Genomic DNA, 16,947 nt, shown 5'->3' with positions numbered 1-16,947 from the left:
GGTAGCCATTCGAAGACAAGCCAATTGTACACCCCCCTATGGGACTCCCAATCATGGCCAGATGTGATAGAGCCTGGATTTGAACCAGGGACTGTAGTGACGCCTCTTGCACTGAGATGCAGTGCATTAGACTTCGGCTCCACTCGGGAGCCCTGCAAATGCTCAAATATATTATGATGATAACAGAGAAATTGCACAAAAATCCATAAAAAAAAAAATCTTAACAGGCCTATGGGTCACTCACTGGCTGTTTCCCTTTTTTCCACCAGCCCACCCAACAAAAAGATGGTCCATCTGGCATTTTTCATAATTGCTAGATGGCCAATCTCATTGTTCTGTCTGTGGAGAAGCTGGTTGCCAGGAAGTTGGGCGAATGAAATTCATTTTTCACAGTTGGTGATGGCGGATGTCGAAATAGACACCATGAAGAATTACCACATAGCCTTTGAAAGAATAAACCCCGATACGAGTCGTTACCCCTACTGTATCGTGTGGACACCTATCCCCGTACTATCGTGAGTTCCCGGAGTAAACTTGCATGTCTGCTTTGTCGTGTTTAGTGCGTGATTCATAATCAGTGTGGGAGAGTTATTGGTGACAGCTCCGTAGCTAACGTTTGCTAGCTGGCTAGCCAGTTGCTATCAGTTCGCTTATCAGCTGTGTTTAAGCCCTCGCAGTCGGTTATTAATACCGATATGTTCCGAGGACAAAGCTTGTCAAATTTAAAACGGTGGCTTTTCTTATCCGACATACACAGTCAGGGACACTTGACAGCATAGCCCAGGGGCTAATTAGCCTTTGCTGGCTTCGTAAAGGCACACAGGCAAGCTAGGTTACAATAACTTTAGCGAAATGGCTGCAATGTATTCTAATGATTAATCCAACCAGCTGGCTTTGTGTCAAAGTGGCTTGATGCAATCTATCAGTTTCAGCGAGGCAACTCGCTACATAGTAACAAAACCACAAGCTGTTGCGGTAGTTTAAAGTGACATCATCCTCACAGACAGGTTGTTGGCATTTTGCATATCAGAAGTTTTTATCAGGCTACCAAAACACATTTCTATGGTTTGGCTGTTTCAAAACAGAAATTTATTTTATTAGCTATATTTAAATCTGATTGTGGTGTAGTGTTGTAGGGAGTGTCTTTTGGATCAAGGAGGAGACAGATACAGGTTGCGTCCTTAATGGCACACTATTCCCTTTATAGTGCACTACTTTTGTCTCTGGACAAAATTTGTGCACGAATGACAATAGGGTGCCATTTGAGACAGTTCTCACCACCCGCTTTTTCCCCAACAACCAGCTCGCTCCTACATAAAATCTCTCTGCCTAGTATTTAGGTGGGCACGACTGCACTGCACTCTCTATTGGGTCAGACATTATCTAGGGTGCCTCCTCTGTGTCCTGCCCCTCTTTCCTGCACCATTTCACTATTGCAAAAGAGCATCTCTTGAATGCATAATATAATGGTATCATTGGTATAAGCCAATTATATGAAGATGAATCAGCGAGATGCTCTAGTGGGCTGCCAGATGTATGAGCAAAGAATGTTGTTTTTGCATCCCAAATGGCACACTTTTCCCTATGTAGTGCATTACTTTGGGCCCTGGTCAAAATAAGTGCAATCGCTGTAACTCAATGCAGTTACGCCGCGATCAGACCGACATCATCATTGCATCAATGTTGTGTAATGAATTCTGTTGTCAAACTTTTGCAAATCCCACATTTTTGGTGGACAACATTCACCTTTTGCTACTATTTCTGTCAAGTCAAGCATACAATTTGATGCGTATGTTAGATAAATCCAATGCATGCACCACACGGAACACACTGCAACAGCCTCTGCAACGCAATGTTGCAAGGCAAACACAGCGTTCCATTGGAGATTGATGTACTTCTGGTGTACCAAAATGCAATGACACTGTCAGTGTGATCGTGGTGTAAGAGAATAATACACTGCCCTGTCTGTCTGTTCATTTGATCAGTTAGGCTACAGTGCCTTCAGAAAGAATTCACACCCCTTTACTTTTTCCACATTTTGTTGTGTTACAGCCTGCATTTTAAAATTGATTAAATGAAGATGTTTTGGTCACTGGCCTACACAAAATAACCCATAATGTCAAAGTGGAATTATGTTTTTGAGATTAACTACAAATGAAAAGCTGAAATGTCTTGAGTCAATAAGTAGTATTCAACCCCTTTGTTATGGCAAGCCTAAATATGTTCAGGGGTAAACATTTGCTTAACAAGTCACAATAAGTTGCACAGACTCACTCTTTGTGCAATAATAGTGTTTAACATGATTTATGAATGACTACCTCATCTCTGTACCCCACACATACAATTATCGGTATGGTCTGAGTCGAGCAGTGAATTTTAAACACAGATACAACCACAAATAACCAGGAAGGTTTTCCAATGCCTCGCTAAGTTGGGCACCTATTGGTAGATGGGTAAACATAAAAAAGCAGACATTGAATATCCCTTTGAGCATGGTGAAGTCAATTACACTTTGGATGGTGTATAAATACACCCAGTCACGACAAAGCTCCAGGTGTCCTACCTAACTAAGTTGCCGGAGCGGAAGGAAAGCGCTCAGGGATTTCACCATGAGGCCAATGGTGACTTTAAAGCAGTTACAGAGTTTAATGGCTGTGATATGATAACTGAGGATGGATCAACAATATTGTAGTTACTCCAGAATACTAACCTAATTGGCAGAGTGAAACGAATGAAAAAATATTACAAAACTTGCAACGTCTTTACAACAAGGCGCTAAAGTAATACTGCAAAATACCTAGCCCCGCCCCCTGTCACTCAAGAAGCGCATTTGTTGTTCCTCGACCACGAGACACTTGCGTACAGTCTGCATGGTCAATGCAGCTCATGCAACAATGTTGATGACAACGATGCTGTTTTCACTTTGCTGCTTAATAGAAATCCACTAGCATTCTATAATTACACTATTAGTTTGTGTTTCTTACATCTGCAAACAGCTATGTTGTCTTCGCAAGTTGGGCCTAAATCTTGTTAGCCGCTAATGCTAATGGATAGCTAGGTAATAAATGTACTGAGTCAGAGCAAACGTAACTAGCTATACAGCCTGATAATCAGCATTCTAAATCAAAGAGGAATATGTAAAGCATGAATATGTTAGCTATGTGATGTAGCTAAGAGAACATGAAATGTAGCCAAAGATTATAGGCTACACTAGGAAACACTTATCAACACTTTGGTTCCTACCCTGGCATTTTCATTCGTTGTCATGTCAAACAACACTGTATTTAAAGTGCCTACTATTATATTCTAACTATAGAATTAGAATAATCATTCTATTTCCATGATTCCAACAGTTCATAGGGTGTGTCTATGTTTGAATAAAATCAACTATATGTAGGCTACTGAGCTTGTCTGACGTGTTAAGAACTGTGATTAAAAGAAAATGACACACAAATCACTAAAGAGGGAGCCAGAGATCAATATAGCCTAACCAGAAGAAAAAATCCTGTTCCTGATTACATTTTTTCAATTTAACTAGGCAAGTCAGTTAAGAACAAATTCTTATTTACAATGACAGCCTACTGAGAAACTGCCTTGTTCAGTGGCAGAACGACAGATTTTTACATTGTTAGCTCAGGGATTCGATCCAGCAACCTTTCGGTTACTGGCCCATCGCTCTAACCACTAGGCTACCTGCCGCCCCCAATATAATGTATAAATCTAAGGTAATTCTGAGCAGGATCAGATGGTGACAGTGGTCTCAGCAGGTTCAGGCAGCCAGGGAAGACCAGTCTGTGATGGAGCTGATGTGAACTTTTGCAGATACAACACTTTATTCTCTCTGTGCAACAAAAACTGGACAACCCAGATGCTTCAAAGATTGAAACTATTTTAAGGCAGTCAGACAAAAATCTTCAAGTTGATTTCTAAACTGTATCAAGGGTTGATAGAGGCTTTTCCCGATGACTCAAAACATGTAAAGCAAAAATGTGAGGAAGACCTGGTAGACGCTATTGATGATGATGAATGGATACAGATGTTTGAATGCCCAGTCATGTTCATATAATCTCAGACATTAATTACTGCAGTTTAAGACCATCCATAGAACGTACTATATGCCAGTGAAACTGAATATCATGCACTCAGAAATGTAATTCCTCTGCTGGAGGTGCAAAACACAAAAGGGGACATATTTGCATATGTTATGGTCTTGGGAATGCTGGCTGAATTCTGGCAAAGAGTATGTTCTTTTGTCTCAGCATGTCTACAGATTCTCCCTTCTCCTTATTTTTGTTTGCTTGGAAATGCTGATACTGGAGACTGTTATCAGAAGAAACTGTATAACCAAGAATTTATAGTGGCTAAGAAATGCATTGCTATTATTTGGAAGGTTGGTTTTCCTCCAACAATGTCACAATGGATGGCAGAAATGTCAAGTTATGTATCCCTAGATTTGATGTATTACAAGAACAACGGTAGACTGGGCAACTTTCATAATTGTCTGGATGCCTTATATGGAATACTTTATGACAAAAGGATTCTCTATTGAAAACATGCCCATGTCAGGGGAGATATCTATTTAGACGATCCTTACTTGCTGGGCTACTCAGTCCTGGCCCTGGGGGTCTGCCTTACTGTGGGTTGTCACCCTGGCCTTGGTCTAACACACCTGAAACCAATTAATGTTTCACTTAGATCCTAAAGCTGAGTAGGGTGTGTTTGGTTGGGACGCTGTAGGGCCTTGGACCCCTAGGGGCAGAACGGGGTAACCCAGCTATATTGTGTGCAAGTAAAAAGAGCTCTACAGTATTATTAGGCCTATGAGATTAATTATAAGGAGGATGTGCTGTTTCTGTGTGTTAATGTGTATGTGTTTTCTTTGTATGTTTTTGTTTACTTTTGTTTCCAAGCCTTTACCTTGGGAAAAAAAGTGAGAAGGAAATTGTGTTGGGAGAGTTAAGTTATTGAGTAGACTGGTGGGGGTTGGGTGTGCAGGCGGCTCGTGCTGGCTAGGCGGTCTGGCTGAAATTTGATATAAAGTATGTCTCAATAAAGACAATCAAGTCTTTTTACTTAATTTTTTAAAGAGTTGTTAATTTGTTAGGCTAGTGGTTAAAGGTGCAACACAATATTGTTGTTCTAAATAGAGACAGCTAGAAGGGCCGTCATATTGGATTGTGTAGAAATGCAGGAAATGAGCTTTAGACCCCCTTGTTATGTTCCCACCACTTCTAATACCACAGTTGCACCCTTGCAGATGGCTGCTACCATTCATTGGACACATGGGAATCTGCACCTCTTCTGGTATCATCCGGGACTTTGCTGGGCCCTACTTTGTCTCTGTGAGTACTTGTGTTCTTCCTCTCCTTTCTTCTGTTTTTTTACTACCCTCTTTTTCTGTTCTTTCTCTCAAGCGGCAGAAGAAAATTGACCTATATCATTTGGCTGAAATCCTGATAGGCCTAGACACACTACACACACTTGCATAGATTTAGGGCCCGTTTCCAGGACCCAGATTAAGCCTACTCCTGTAGATGAATCTTGGTTGGGGGGAAACCGGAGTTCTCTGTTCCAGGATATTGAGCTTTGTCTGTAATACTTGTTATAAGTATTGTTATAAGAGTTGCCAAGACAGCACAAACAGATTTGGGAACAGGCAAATATAAATTGGAAGAGCTGGCTTTAAACCACATTGAAATACCTATTGGCTGCCTGTAGAGGTAGTGAACTATAGATCTATATAACTAGATCTGCAAGCAGAACCTTATTGAAGTCGTATGTCAAGTGCTGCTCCTTGCAGTGATTGATATATATATATATCATACTTATTACTGCGGGCGCTGCCTTGGGACTCGACTGGGGACTAGGTTTCAAGAGAAGAAGAGTCTAAATAGCAGTGTGTGTGTGTGCTCACTATTACATTGGCCTTCCTGGAAGAACTTGTCAGGGAAATACATGTCCCCTCAGGGATCAATAAACAGTTCAATATGGGCTGTTAACTCCCTGAAGCTCCCCAACAAGTACACTGCTACTAGCACACTGCTACAAGCACCCTGTGTTGGCCCCCAAAATAAACTCCATTCTTTGGGATTGCTAAATTGAATAAGAAAGACTATCTATACACCCTACAGTAGGATTTCCCTGGTCTGTAAGAACTAAAGACGAAACCCCTTTGTCACCATGAGCTTTTCTAAATGATAGCATAATGTTTGTTCTAGCTCAGGGAAGGGCACTGGCGGCCGCGTCCCCCCTTTTGTAGGGGTTCAATTTCCCAAAACAAAACTCAGTCGGGGTCTCAATTTACTGTTGAGAGTTAGAATAGTTTCAGTTTCAAGATTTCATGTCACATGCACAAGTACAATGAAATGCCTTTCTTGTAGTGGTGATTTTAGCAACTACAGTTGAAGTCAGAAGTTTACATGCACTTAGGTTGGAGTCATTAAAACTCGTTTTTCAACCACTCCACAAACTTCTTGTTAACAGACTATAGTTTTGGCAAGTCGGTTAGGACATCTACTTTGTGCATGACACAAGTCATTTTTCTAACAATTGTTTACAGATTATTTCACTGTATCACAATTCCAGTGGGTCAGAAGTTTACATACACTAAGTTGACTGTGTCTTTAAACAGCTTGGAAAACTCCAGAAAATTATGTCATGGCTTATGAAGCTTCTGATAGGCTAATTGACATAATTTGAGTCAATTGGAGGTGTACCTGTGGATGTATTTCAAGGCCTACCTTCAAACTCCGTGCCTATTTACTTGACATCATGGGAAAATTAAAAGAAATCAGTGAAGAACTCAGAAAAAAAAATGTGGACGTCCACAAGTCTGGTTCATCCTTGGGAGAAATTTCCAAACTCCTGAAGGTACCATGTTCATCTGTACAAACAATAGTATGCAAGTATTAACACCATGGGACCACACAGCTGTCATACCACTCAGGATGGAGACGTGTTCTGTCTCCTAGAGATGAACGTACTTTGGTGTGAAAAGTGCAAATCAATCCCAGAACAACAGCAAAGGACCTTGTGAAGATGCTGGAGGAAACCGGTACAAAAGTAACTATATCATAACCTGAAAGGCCGGTCAGCAAGGAAGAAGCCACTGCTCTAAAACTGCCATAAAAAAAGCCAGACTACGGTTTGCAACTGCACATGCACAAAGATCGTACTTTTTTGAGAAAATATCCTCTGGTCTGATGAAACTAAAATAGAACTGTTTGGCCATAATTACCATCGTTATGTTTGGAAGACAAAGGGGGAGGCTTGCAAGCCGAAGAACACCATCCCAACCGTGAAGCACGGGGGTGGCAGCATCATGTTGTGGGGGTGCTTTGCTGCAGGAGGGGCTGGTGCACTTCACAAATTAGATGGCATCATGAGGCAGAAAATGATGTGGATATATTGAAGCAACATCTCAAGACGTCAGTCAGGAAGTTAAAGCTTGGTCGCAAATGGGTCTTCCAAATGAACAATAACCCCAAGCATACTTCCAAAGTTGTGGCAAAATGGCTTAAGGACAACAAAGTCAAGGTATTGGAGCGGCCATCACAAAGCCCTGACCTCAAACCTATAGAAAATTTGTGGGCAGAACTGAAAAAGCGTGTGTGAGCAAGGAGGCCTACAAACCTGACTCAGTTACACCAGCTCTGTCAGGAGGAATGGGCCAGAATTCACCCAACTTATTGTGGGAAGCTTGTGGAAGGCTACCTGAAACGTTTGACCCAAGTTAAACAATTTAAAGGCAGTGCTACCAAATACTAATTGAGTGTATGTAAACTTCTGACCCACTGGGAATGTAATGAAAGAAATGAAAGCTGAAATAATACTATTATTCTGACATTTCACATTCTTAAAATAAAGTGGTGATCCTAACTGACCTTAACACAGGGACTTGGATTAAATGTCAGGAATTGTGAAAAACTGAGTTTAAATGTATTTGCCTAAGGTGTATGTAAACTTCTGACTTCACCTGTATATCTTGGTGGGGCAAAGTCCCCACCCCAAAAATTGGGATGCATGCCAGCAAAGCCTCTACACAACACAGCACTAAACAATACATTAATTGCACGACAACGGTGACAAACGGTGCCCACAAACTGTTAGGGCCCACATAAAGCTGTCCCAACAGCAAAGCTTTCTTTTCAGCACAATGGAGTGAATCCTTAGCACTGCTACACCTGGCTATCAGCGGAGCCTTGTCTGGCAGCGAAACAGTTCATTCAGCCTTATTTACTGTCTTTCAAAAAAACATAGCTGATATGGCTGACTTGCTTAAACTAATGTGGTTTCTACTGACAATTGGGATGTACAAACTATGGCATAAGGGAACGACGTGCGGATAAGAGTCAATCCGTGATTTCCATTAAGACATTAATGAGCGAGCTTGGAAGGGACGTAGTCAATATTACTATTTGTTCAGCACTTTTGAAATGTACAGCGACAGAATTCAGAACATGGGCCATTCTTACAGTATTCTCCCTGTACAAGTCAGAACCATAGGATAAATGAAGGGGGCATATAAGCAGACAATGAAAGCTCTTACAATATTCAATGATGACATTTCTCTAAAACAAGCTATAGGCTACATCTGCACCACCGAGTCAGAACAGTAGGCAAAATTATGAGGGGGAAAGGGACCAAATTATTAGAATGAGGCACATGGGCTACTAACAGCTTACTACACAACATACACATATTACTTTCTTAGCTACAGTATACATATCTCCCTGGCATATTATGTAATTTATGCAGCAGCATACAAGACATTTTTGGACTCACCTTGTTGTGCTATGCTCACTTGAAAAGGAAGGTGGTCCTTCTTGCGGGACAATTTTGTCATCAAACTTTGTCGTCAAAGTCAGAGCTCATTTTTTCAGAGTTCCCAGATGTTTTGAACTCACTGAGGTCTGAGATTTCCCAGTTCCGAGTTTCCAGTTGTTTTGAACACGGCAGAAGTCATTCTGGATTGACAGCATTCCCAATGTATACAATCTTTTTCTGGCCCATGGTGTTGCAGGTGAATGTTTATCCTTTTAAGCTTGGAAAAGAGACCCTTAAACCCAGACTTGGACCACACACCCACCCCACTAAATAGCAGGCTAGTGATTGCTTTGCAACCCTTGCAGTTAGATACTGATTCCTTTCAAAGCACTCATTGTTGAATTTGCGATTTCCAATGTTTATGGCCGATAAGCACTGATACGTTTTTGTCTATAATATCTCTTAATTATTTATCTTCATATAACAAGGATTGAAAAGGATTTGCCAGTAGATTGTCGACTTGATTCATGATGATGACTGCTTGTCTAGCTTGCTAGCTAAGATTTTGAAAGTATGATGTGGACATGATCAGTCCAATCAAAGCTATGGTGTATATATAACGTGATTTGACATTATTTTATCTGTGGCAAATGACCTTGAGCCTTCTTGGATGGGCACTTCTGATATAACTAAATGACAGCACCCAAGGGGCTTGAATTTTTGATCTCTCCCCGTAGATTTTGCTGTGACGTAGTGTCCCCATGAGTGACAGAACACTGAGCCAATCACGGTGCAACTAAAGAACATTACCAACCTCTACGCTCCGTATTTTCCACTGGCTGCCCCACCACAGAAAGCACTGAGCTAGACAGAAACACCTGCATTTTGGAGCTGCCTTACTCAAGAAAGTGGCTTTATTAACTCAATTATTTTTATTTATTTTTTACATTGTTTGCAAACTGATATGTGACGCGTATTAATGACAAAATAAGATACAAAACAGGCAACAACAAAAAAATCTGTTGGGGCCCCACCTGCCCTGATTGACAGGTCACCACTACTTTCTTGCAAGCTCTAACCCCAACAATGCAGTCATCAATAACAATGTACTGTAATACAAAAAATAACAAGGTAGAACAAAAACACACAACATATAAAATACGAAGAACATGATAAAGTAAGTAAGCATACTATATACAGGGTCAGTACCAGTACCATATTTACAATATGCAGGGATACTGGATCAATAGAGGTAGAGAGGTAAGGTGACTAGGTGTCAGGATTTATGATAAACAGTGTAGCAGCAGCGTATTTGATGATTGGATGTGTGTATAGTCAGTAGAAATGTATTTGCATTTTATGTGTGTATGAGCAACTGATGGTGTTTGTATGTGTGTTGGAGTATCAGTGTGCGTAGTGTGTAGGGCCCTGTGAGTGTGCATAGAGACTGCAACAATAAGGTACAAAGGTCAACTCTGATAGTCCGTGTTAGCTTTTTAGTTAGCTATTTAGCTGTCTTATGGCATGGGGATAGAATCTGTTCAGGAGCCTGTTAGTACTGCTTGCCGTGCGGAAGCAGAACAGTCTACGGCTTGGGTGGTTGGAATAGAATACACAAGGTGCAATTTCGAAATGTGGTTGTGAATCAGCAGTTTTTCTCTTGCTATGTCAGTCACTGACAGTCTTTCAATTAGCCATGTCAGCTAACAATTTTTAGATTGGTAAGTTAGTCTAGCCAGCTACCTAAACATGCAGTAATCATGGTTGAATTACGTACAACAGGGGGGCCCCGTTGATTTTGTTAGTAACTTTCACTCAGATATCATATGACAAATTGCAAACATTTCTCTCCACCCAACAGCAAAATGTGTAGAATTGCATGAAATGAAGTCTAAAACAAAACTGAAGCATGCTGACACCTTAACACACACACCAGTGCCAGGCTAACACCTGCTGGGTACTCTTTCTGCTTCCTGTAGCACTTCAACACCTTATATGCTTTGTTGTTGATATCTGCTCAATTTATGAAAATTCAGAGACCCCAAAAAGTGAGCTTCAGGGTGATTTAACATTGTCATTCATTACGTTTGATATTATGAACGCATTACCAATTATATTGCATGTTATTTTTCTTTGTGATTTATTGCAGGAAGACAACATGGCCTTTGGGAGACCAACAAAGTAAGTAAATGAAATGTTCTGGGGTGTGTTTAGTCTTATCCTGATGACTGAAATATTTATTGTCTTCTTCATGGTCAAATCAGTAGAGGGATATTAAAATCTCAGCATCTTTTCTTAACAAACAGTGGGGTTCCAAATCATTGACAACCTTGATAAAGATGAGCAATAATGACTGTATAAAATAAAGAATTCTGTGAAATTCTACTATTTTATGCTAGTACAATTGCTCAGAGAAAGACATTTTGTTTAACAAGTAAAACATACACTTTTTCTCAAAGGTAGGTGTCAAAATGATTGACACCCCTAAAGATTCTTTTTAAAAAGTAGTCAAAGTCCCATATTCCTAGAATGCAATGAATACATGAAGCTTGTGACTCTACAAACTTGTTGGCTGCATTTGCAGCTCATTTTGGTTGTGTTTCTGATTGTGTCTTGCCCAGTAGAAATGACTGGTAAATAATGTATTGTTTGATTTTTGGAGTCACTTTTATTGTAAATGAGAATATATGTTTCCAAACACTTCTACATTAATTTGGATGCTACCATGATTACAGATAATCCCGAATGAATCATAAGTAATGATGAGTGAGCAAGTTACAGAGGGTCAAAGATCATACGTCCCAATTTATTTTAATTTTAATTTAACCTTTTATTTAACTAGGCAAGTCAGTAAAGAACAAATTCTTATTTACAATGACAGCCTAGGAACAGTGGGTTAACTGCCTTGTTCAGGGGCAGAATGACAGATTTTTACCTTGTCAGCTCGGGGATTTAATCTAGCATCCTTTCGGTTACTGTTCCAACGCTCTAACCACTAGGCTAACTGCCGCCCCAAAACATGTTCTTGGTAATGGTGAGAGGTTAGCATGTCTTGGGGTTATAGTCTTTGACCCTCTGTAACTTGCTCACTAATCATTATTCACGATTCATTCAGGACATCATTTATTCTAGATTTTTGACTACTTTATTTATAAAAATCTTTAGGGGTGTCAATAATTTTGACCCCTACCTTTTTGTGTGTGGGAAGAAAAAAAAGATTACTTGTTGAACAAAATGTCGTTCTTGAGCAATTGTATTAGTATAAAGTAATATAAATTCAAAAAAGGTTTACGCATACAATGTAAATGAGTATTTTAATTATTTTATACAGTCATTATTGGCTCATCTTTATCAAGGGTGTGAATAATTTCGTACCCCACTGTATCTTGAATGAAAGCACTTGTGCACAGCAGTTAGCTTGGTCCCAGATCGATTTGTGCTGTGTACCCAACTCAAGACAGCACAAACAGATCTGGGACCAACCAGGCTACAGAGTAGTAGTAGCTTTAGTTTCTGATAGATTCTCTGTGTATTTGAAGATACTGGATGCTGGACGTAGCCAAGGTGTATGCTAGTGGCTCCAACCCCTGGGACACAGCAGTGCAAGACGCCTCAGAGGAGTACAAAAACAGAATGGTAAGGAATTTTAGGCGGAAGGTCATTGGTTTGAATCCAAATTTCGAATGAGGGGGATCTGTTGGGATTCTAGGTACACTACATGACCAAAAGTATGTGGACACCTGCTTGTCGAACATCTCATTCCAAAATCATGGGCATTAATGTGGAGTTGGACCCCCCCCCCCCCCCCCTTCCTGTCATAACAGCCTCCACTCTTCTGGGATGGCTTTCCACTAGATGTTGGAACATTGCAATGGGGACTGATATTGGGCGATTAGGCCTGGCTCGCAGTCGGTCGTTCCAATTCATCCCAAAGGTGTTCGATGGAGTTGAGGTCAGTGCTCTGCAGGCCAGTCAAGTTCTTCCACACCGATTTCGACAAACCATTTCTGTATGGACCTTGCTTTGTGCGCTGGGGGATTGTCATGCTGAAACAGAAAAGGGCCTTCCCTAAACTGTAGCCACAAAGTTGGAAGCACAGAATAATCTAGAATGTCAGTGTATTCTGTAGCATTAAGATTTCCCTTAACTGGAACTATGGGGCCTAGCCCAAACCATGAAAAACAGCCCTAGACCATTATTCCTCCTCCACCAAACTTTACAGTTGGCACTATGCATACGGGCTGTTAGCTTTCTCCTTGCATCCGCCAAACCCAAATTCGTCCATCGGACTGCCAGATGGTGAAGCGTGATTCATCACTCCAGAGAACAAGTTTCCACTGCTCTAAACTTTGTGGCGGTGAGCTGTACACCACTCCAGCCGACGCGTGGCATTGCGCATGGTGATCTTAGACTTGTGTGCAGCTGCTCGGCCATGGAAACATCCTATGACGGTGCCATTTTGAAAGTCAATGAGCTCTTCAGTAAGACCATTCTACTGCCAATGTTTGTCAATGGAGATTGCATGGCTGTATGCTCAATTTTATACACGTCAGCAGCGGGTGTGGCTGAAATAGCCGAAGCAACTAATTAGAAGAAGTGTCCACATACATTTGTATATATAGTGTACCATATACCATTGCCTTTGTGCCTTTGAGCAAGGTTCTTAACCCCTAAACTGTTCCAAGGGTGCCTCACCATACAAATGTTGATTGTACCCCCCCCACCCCCCCCCCCTCCACAGCACAACCTCTGCTGTGACAACTGTCACTCCCATGTGGCCATGGCTCTGAACCTGATGCGCTATGAGAACAAGACCTCATGGAACATGATCAACCTCTGTCTGCTCTCCCTAGTCCACGGAAAACACGTCAGGTACTGAGATACTGACTCTGTCTTTCTGTCTGCTCTCCCTCAGCTACGACAAGCACGTCAGGTATTCTCTGTCTTTCTGTCTGCTCTCCCTCAGCTACGACAAGCACGTCAGGTATTCTCTGTCTTTCTGTCTGCTCTCCCTCAGCTACGACAAGCACGTCAGGTATTCTCTGTCTTTCTGTCTGCTCTCCCTCAGCTACGACAAGCACGTCAGGTATTCTCTGTCTTTCTGTCTGCTCTCCCTCAGCTACGACAAGCACGTCAGGTATTCTCTGTCTTTCTGTCTGCTCTCCCTCAGCTACGACAAGCACGTCAGGTATTCTCTGTCTTTCTGTCTGCTCTCCCTCAGCTACGACAAGCACGTCAGGTATTCTCTGTCTTTCTGTCTGCTCTCCCTCAGTGATGACATGCACGTCAGGTACTGAGATACTGTCTGTCTGCTCTCCCTCAGCTACGACAAGCACGTCAGGTACTGAGATACTGTCTCTGTCTTTCTGTCTGCTCTCCCTCAGTGATGACGAGCACGTCAAGTACTGAGATACTGTCTCTGTCTTTCTGTCTGCTCTCCCTCAGTGATGACATGCACGTCAGGTACTGAGATACTGTCTGTCTGCCTTTCTGTCTGCTCTCCCTCAGTGATGACAAGCACGTCAGGTACTGAGATACTGTCTGTCTGTCTTTCTGTCTGCTCTCCCTCAGTGATGACAAGCACGTCAGGTACTGAGATACTGTCTGTCTGTCTTTCTGTCTGCTCTCCCTCAGTGATGACAAGCACGTCAGGTACTGAGATACTGTCTGTCTGTCTTTCTGTCTGCTCTCCCTCAGTGATGACAAGCACGTCAGGTACTGAGATACAGCTGCAGAAAAGGTTAAAAGAAACTCCTCCAGACTGCATTTGCATTGATGTTGTTAAGATTTACAGCACTGTGACGTAACTTCTTTAGGGCCAGAACTGTGAGGTAGGGCTGGATATTGGGTATTTGTACGCTCTGTACTCTCTGGGTCCCAGGGGCTGATAGATATGTCACTGAATTTCCCCAGAATACAGAGAATCCTGGAACACTCTGAGGGACAGACAGACAGAGGGCCTCCTGATGATTCTATGGAGATATTAGGATTGAGTCTGATGAAACAGTGGTATGTTTTGGTTGATGGAATGCGACAGCTTGTCCTCATCCTGTGAGGGTGGTAGCGGGCAGGAGTCTTCCCACTAGCATACTACCTAAAGTGAACCCATGTATGCAGGCAATCTGATTGGTACTCATCCTAGTATGGACATTGGAGCGTAGCTATGTGGGTGGGTGGGTTGGTTGGTTGGACAGACGTGTCACATGACCCTGGCCTGGCTGGATCTTAAGAGGTTGTCATGGCAACCACTTGAGCCTCTGTAATTAAGTGCGTGCCATCTCAGGCGTGTGCTGTCAAGCCTATGGGGGAAATTAGGTGAAAATTTTGATTTTCACTCAGTCACTCCTCAGACCTCATATGATCGCTTACGTCTTCTGTTATTGTTGTTGTTCCAGAAAGCCAATGCCTCTCGCTCTCCCTCCCTCTCTCTCTCCCTCTCTCCCTCCCTCCCTCTCTCTCTTTCTCTCTCCCTCTCTCTCTCTCTCTCTCTCTCTCTCCCTCTCTCTCTCTCTCTCTCTGCTCCCCATCTGTATCTCCCACTCTCTTTGCCCCCCCCACTCTCTCTCTCTCTCACTCTCCCTCCATCTCTGTCTCCCCTTTTCTCCCCTTTCCAGCTGTGCAGGGTTCCTGAAGACCTGGCTTCCCTTCCTCATGTTGCTGGGTATCATCCTAACTGTGGCTCTGACCATTAACCTGAAGTGACCAGCCAACCAGGTGGGAGGACACAGCTTACAGGGTGGCCAGGGGGCAAGGAGCAGAGGGGGGAGTGGGATGGACTCCCTGCAGAAGGGGGGCGAGGGAGATTGGGAGGGGGGGGGTGAGAGGACAAACAAGGAGGGAGGGAATGGGAACCCCTTGCATGTTGGAAGTGACGGTTGAGGTGGGAGGTGTCACACCTCCTCAACTCTGAGTGTGAGGATGGAGAGGAAAAAACACATGGAACTGTGACACCCCAGCAACATACAAACCAATGAGAGGACAATGAAGAGAAGGCCAAAAACATCCTCCACTCAACTAAGCACAAAGCCTGTTTGTTTGTAGGACCAGGCAACCTGGCTTTCACTGGTGGCGTGGCCCTACTGAAGCTGGAATACATTTGGATGGCAATTTTAGTTGTTTGTTTATTTTGGGGTTGAGAGTAATTGTTCTTGATGGACGGTAGCTTACTTTTAAATATTTTAATGCCCCCCACAAACATCCCAACTCCATAAATGTTTATGCAATTTTCAAATGTTTTGATTTTCAATGAAGGCCTAGTATATGGTTATAGACCATCATAACCATCCATTACCTAGGAATGTGGAGGAGGAGGATGTTGTGGGTTCTGTAGACTACAGGAGCGATGGTAGTGGTGGAGGGGGTAGGGGTTGTTCTTTCGTTCAGGGGTAGTAGTCTTGTCTCCCACAGGGACAGCAGCATCCTTGCCTTTCTCTCTCTGCCATGCTGAAACCAACACCCACCATCCATTTGAATGACATGGGACGATGATGACGATCCACTGACTCAGTGCTTCCACATACTCTGAGATAAATCAAATACTCCATCTTGATATTTCACTTTAATGCCTTTCAAGGAATGTGTTATTGCATTGGCATTTTACGCTTGGTTTGATACACTTCCTATTACTGCAACTTTTAATAACCTGTGATTCACCAAGAGTGGTTTGTTGTTTCAATGAATTCTATCTATTTACTACTATGGACTGTATCCAGGATAACAACTCTCAAAACTCTGCTATAAGCAAGTGATGCCTAATCTTGTGTGATATCTATGAGCGTAGTTGAACTGCTTCTGTCTGCGTCTTATTTCAATATTTGTCTTTTTCTTAACTCTATTGACATTTGTATGTTTAGACCCATTTTAATGGTGGCTCGTTTTCAAAACGGGATTATAGATGATAGATTTCAGATAATCTCATTAAGTGTGTTGGATTATTTGGATACTTCGTACAGTGGCCATGGTAACCTCTGTGGAACCCTGGACTCATAACTCTGGACTCCACCTGCAGATGGGAATGGAATGCATGATGTTCTGGAATGCTGCAGAGTTCATTTGTGTTCTGTGTTCTAGGATGTGTGTGTTCTAAATGGAGAGCTTCCCAGTCCCTACAGGAGAAGGGTCACCACTTTCTGATCCTGAACACTCAAACTCCAACATCAAAATGTGCCCTAGAAGAAATAA

General features: G+C 42.3%; 1 protein-coding gene across 1 annotated transcript; it reads left to right on the top strand.

Annotated features, from left to right (window-relative positions):
• The first annotated feature begins 381 nt into the window (after positions 1–381).
• LOC120022791 (transmembrane protein 222-like) lies at positions 382–15,510 on the top strand. The gene is made up of 6 exons (XM_038966790.1): positions 382–515; positions 5,258–5,342; positions 10,916–10,947; positions 12,306–12,402; positions 13,508–13,638; positions 15,381–15,510. The coding sequence occupies exons 1-6, from the start codon at positions 400–402 to the stop codon at positions 15,466–15,468; spliced, it is 549 nt and encodes a 182-aa protein (XP_038822718.1). The 5' UTR covers positions 382–399; the 3' UTR covers positions 15,469–15,510.
• The last annotated feature ends 1,437 nt before the right edge of the window (positions 15,511–16,947 follow it).

Source organism: Salvelinus namaycush, chromosome 27 (genome assembly GCF_016432855.1).
Source record: "Salvelinus namaycush isolate Seneca chromosome 27, SaNama_1.0, whole genome shotgun sequence".
NCBI lineage: Eukaryota > Metazoa > Chordata > Actinopteri > Salmoniformes > Salmonidae > Salvelinus > Salvelinus namaycush.
The sequence above is the reverse complement of the archived record's forward strand: the minus strand, read 5'-3'. Positions and strand labels throughout refer to the sequence as shown.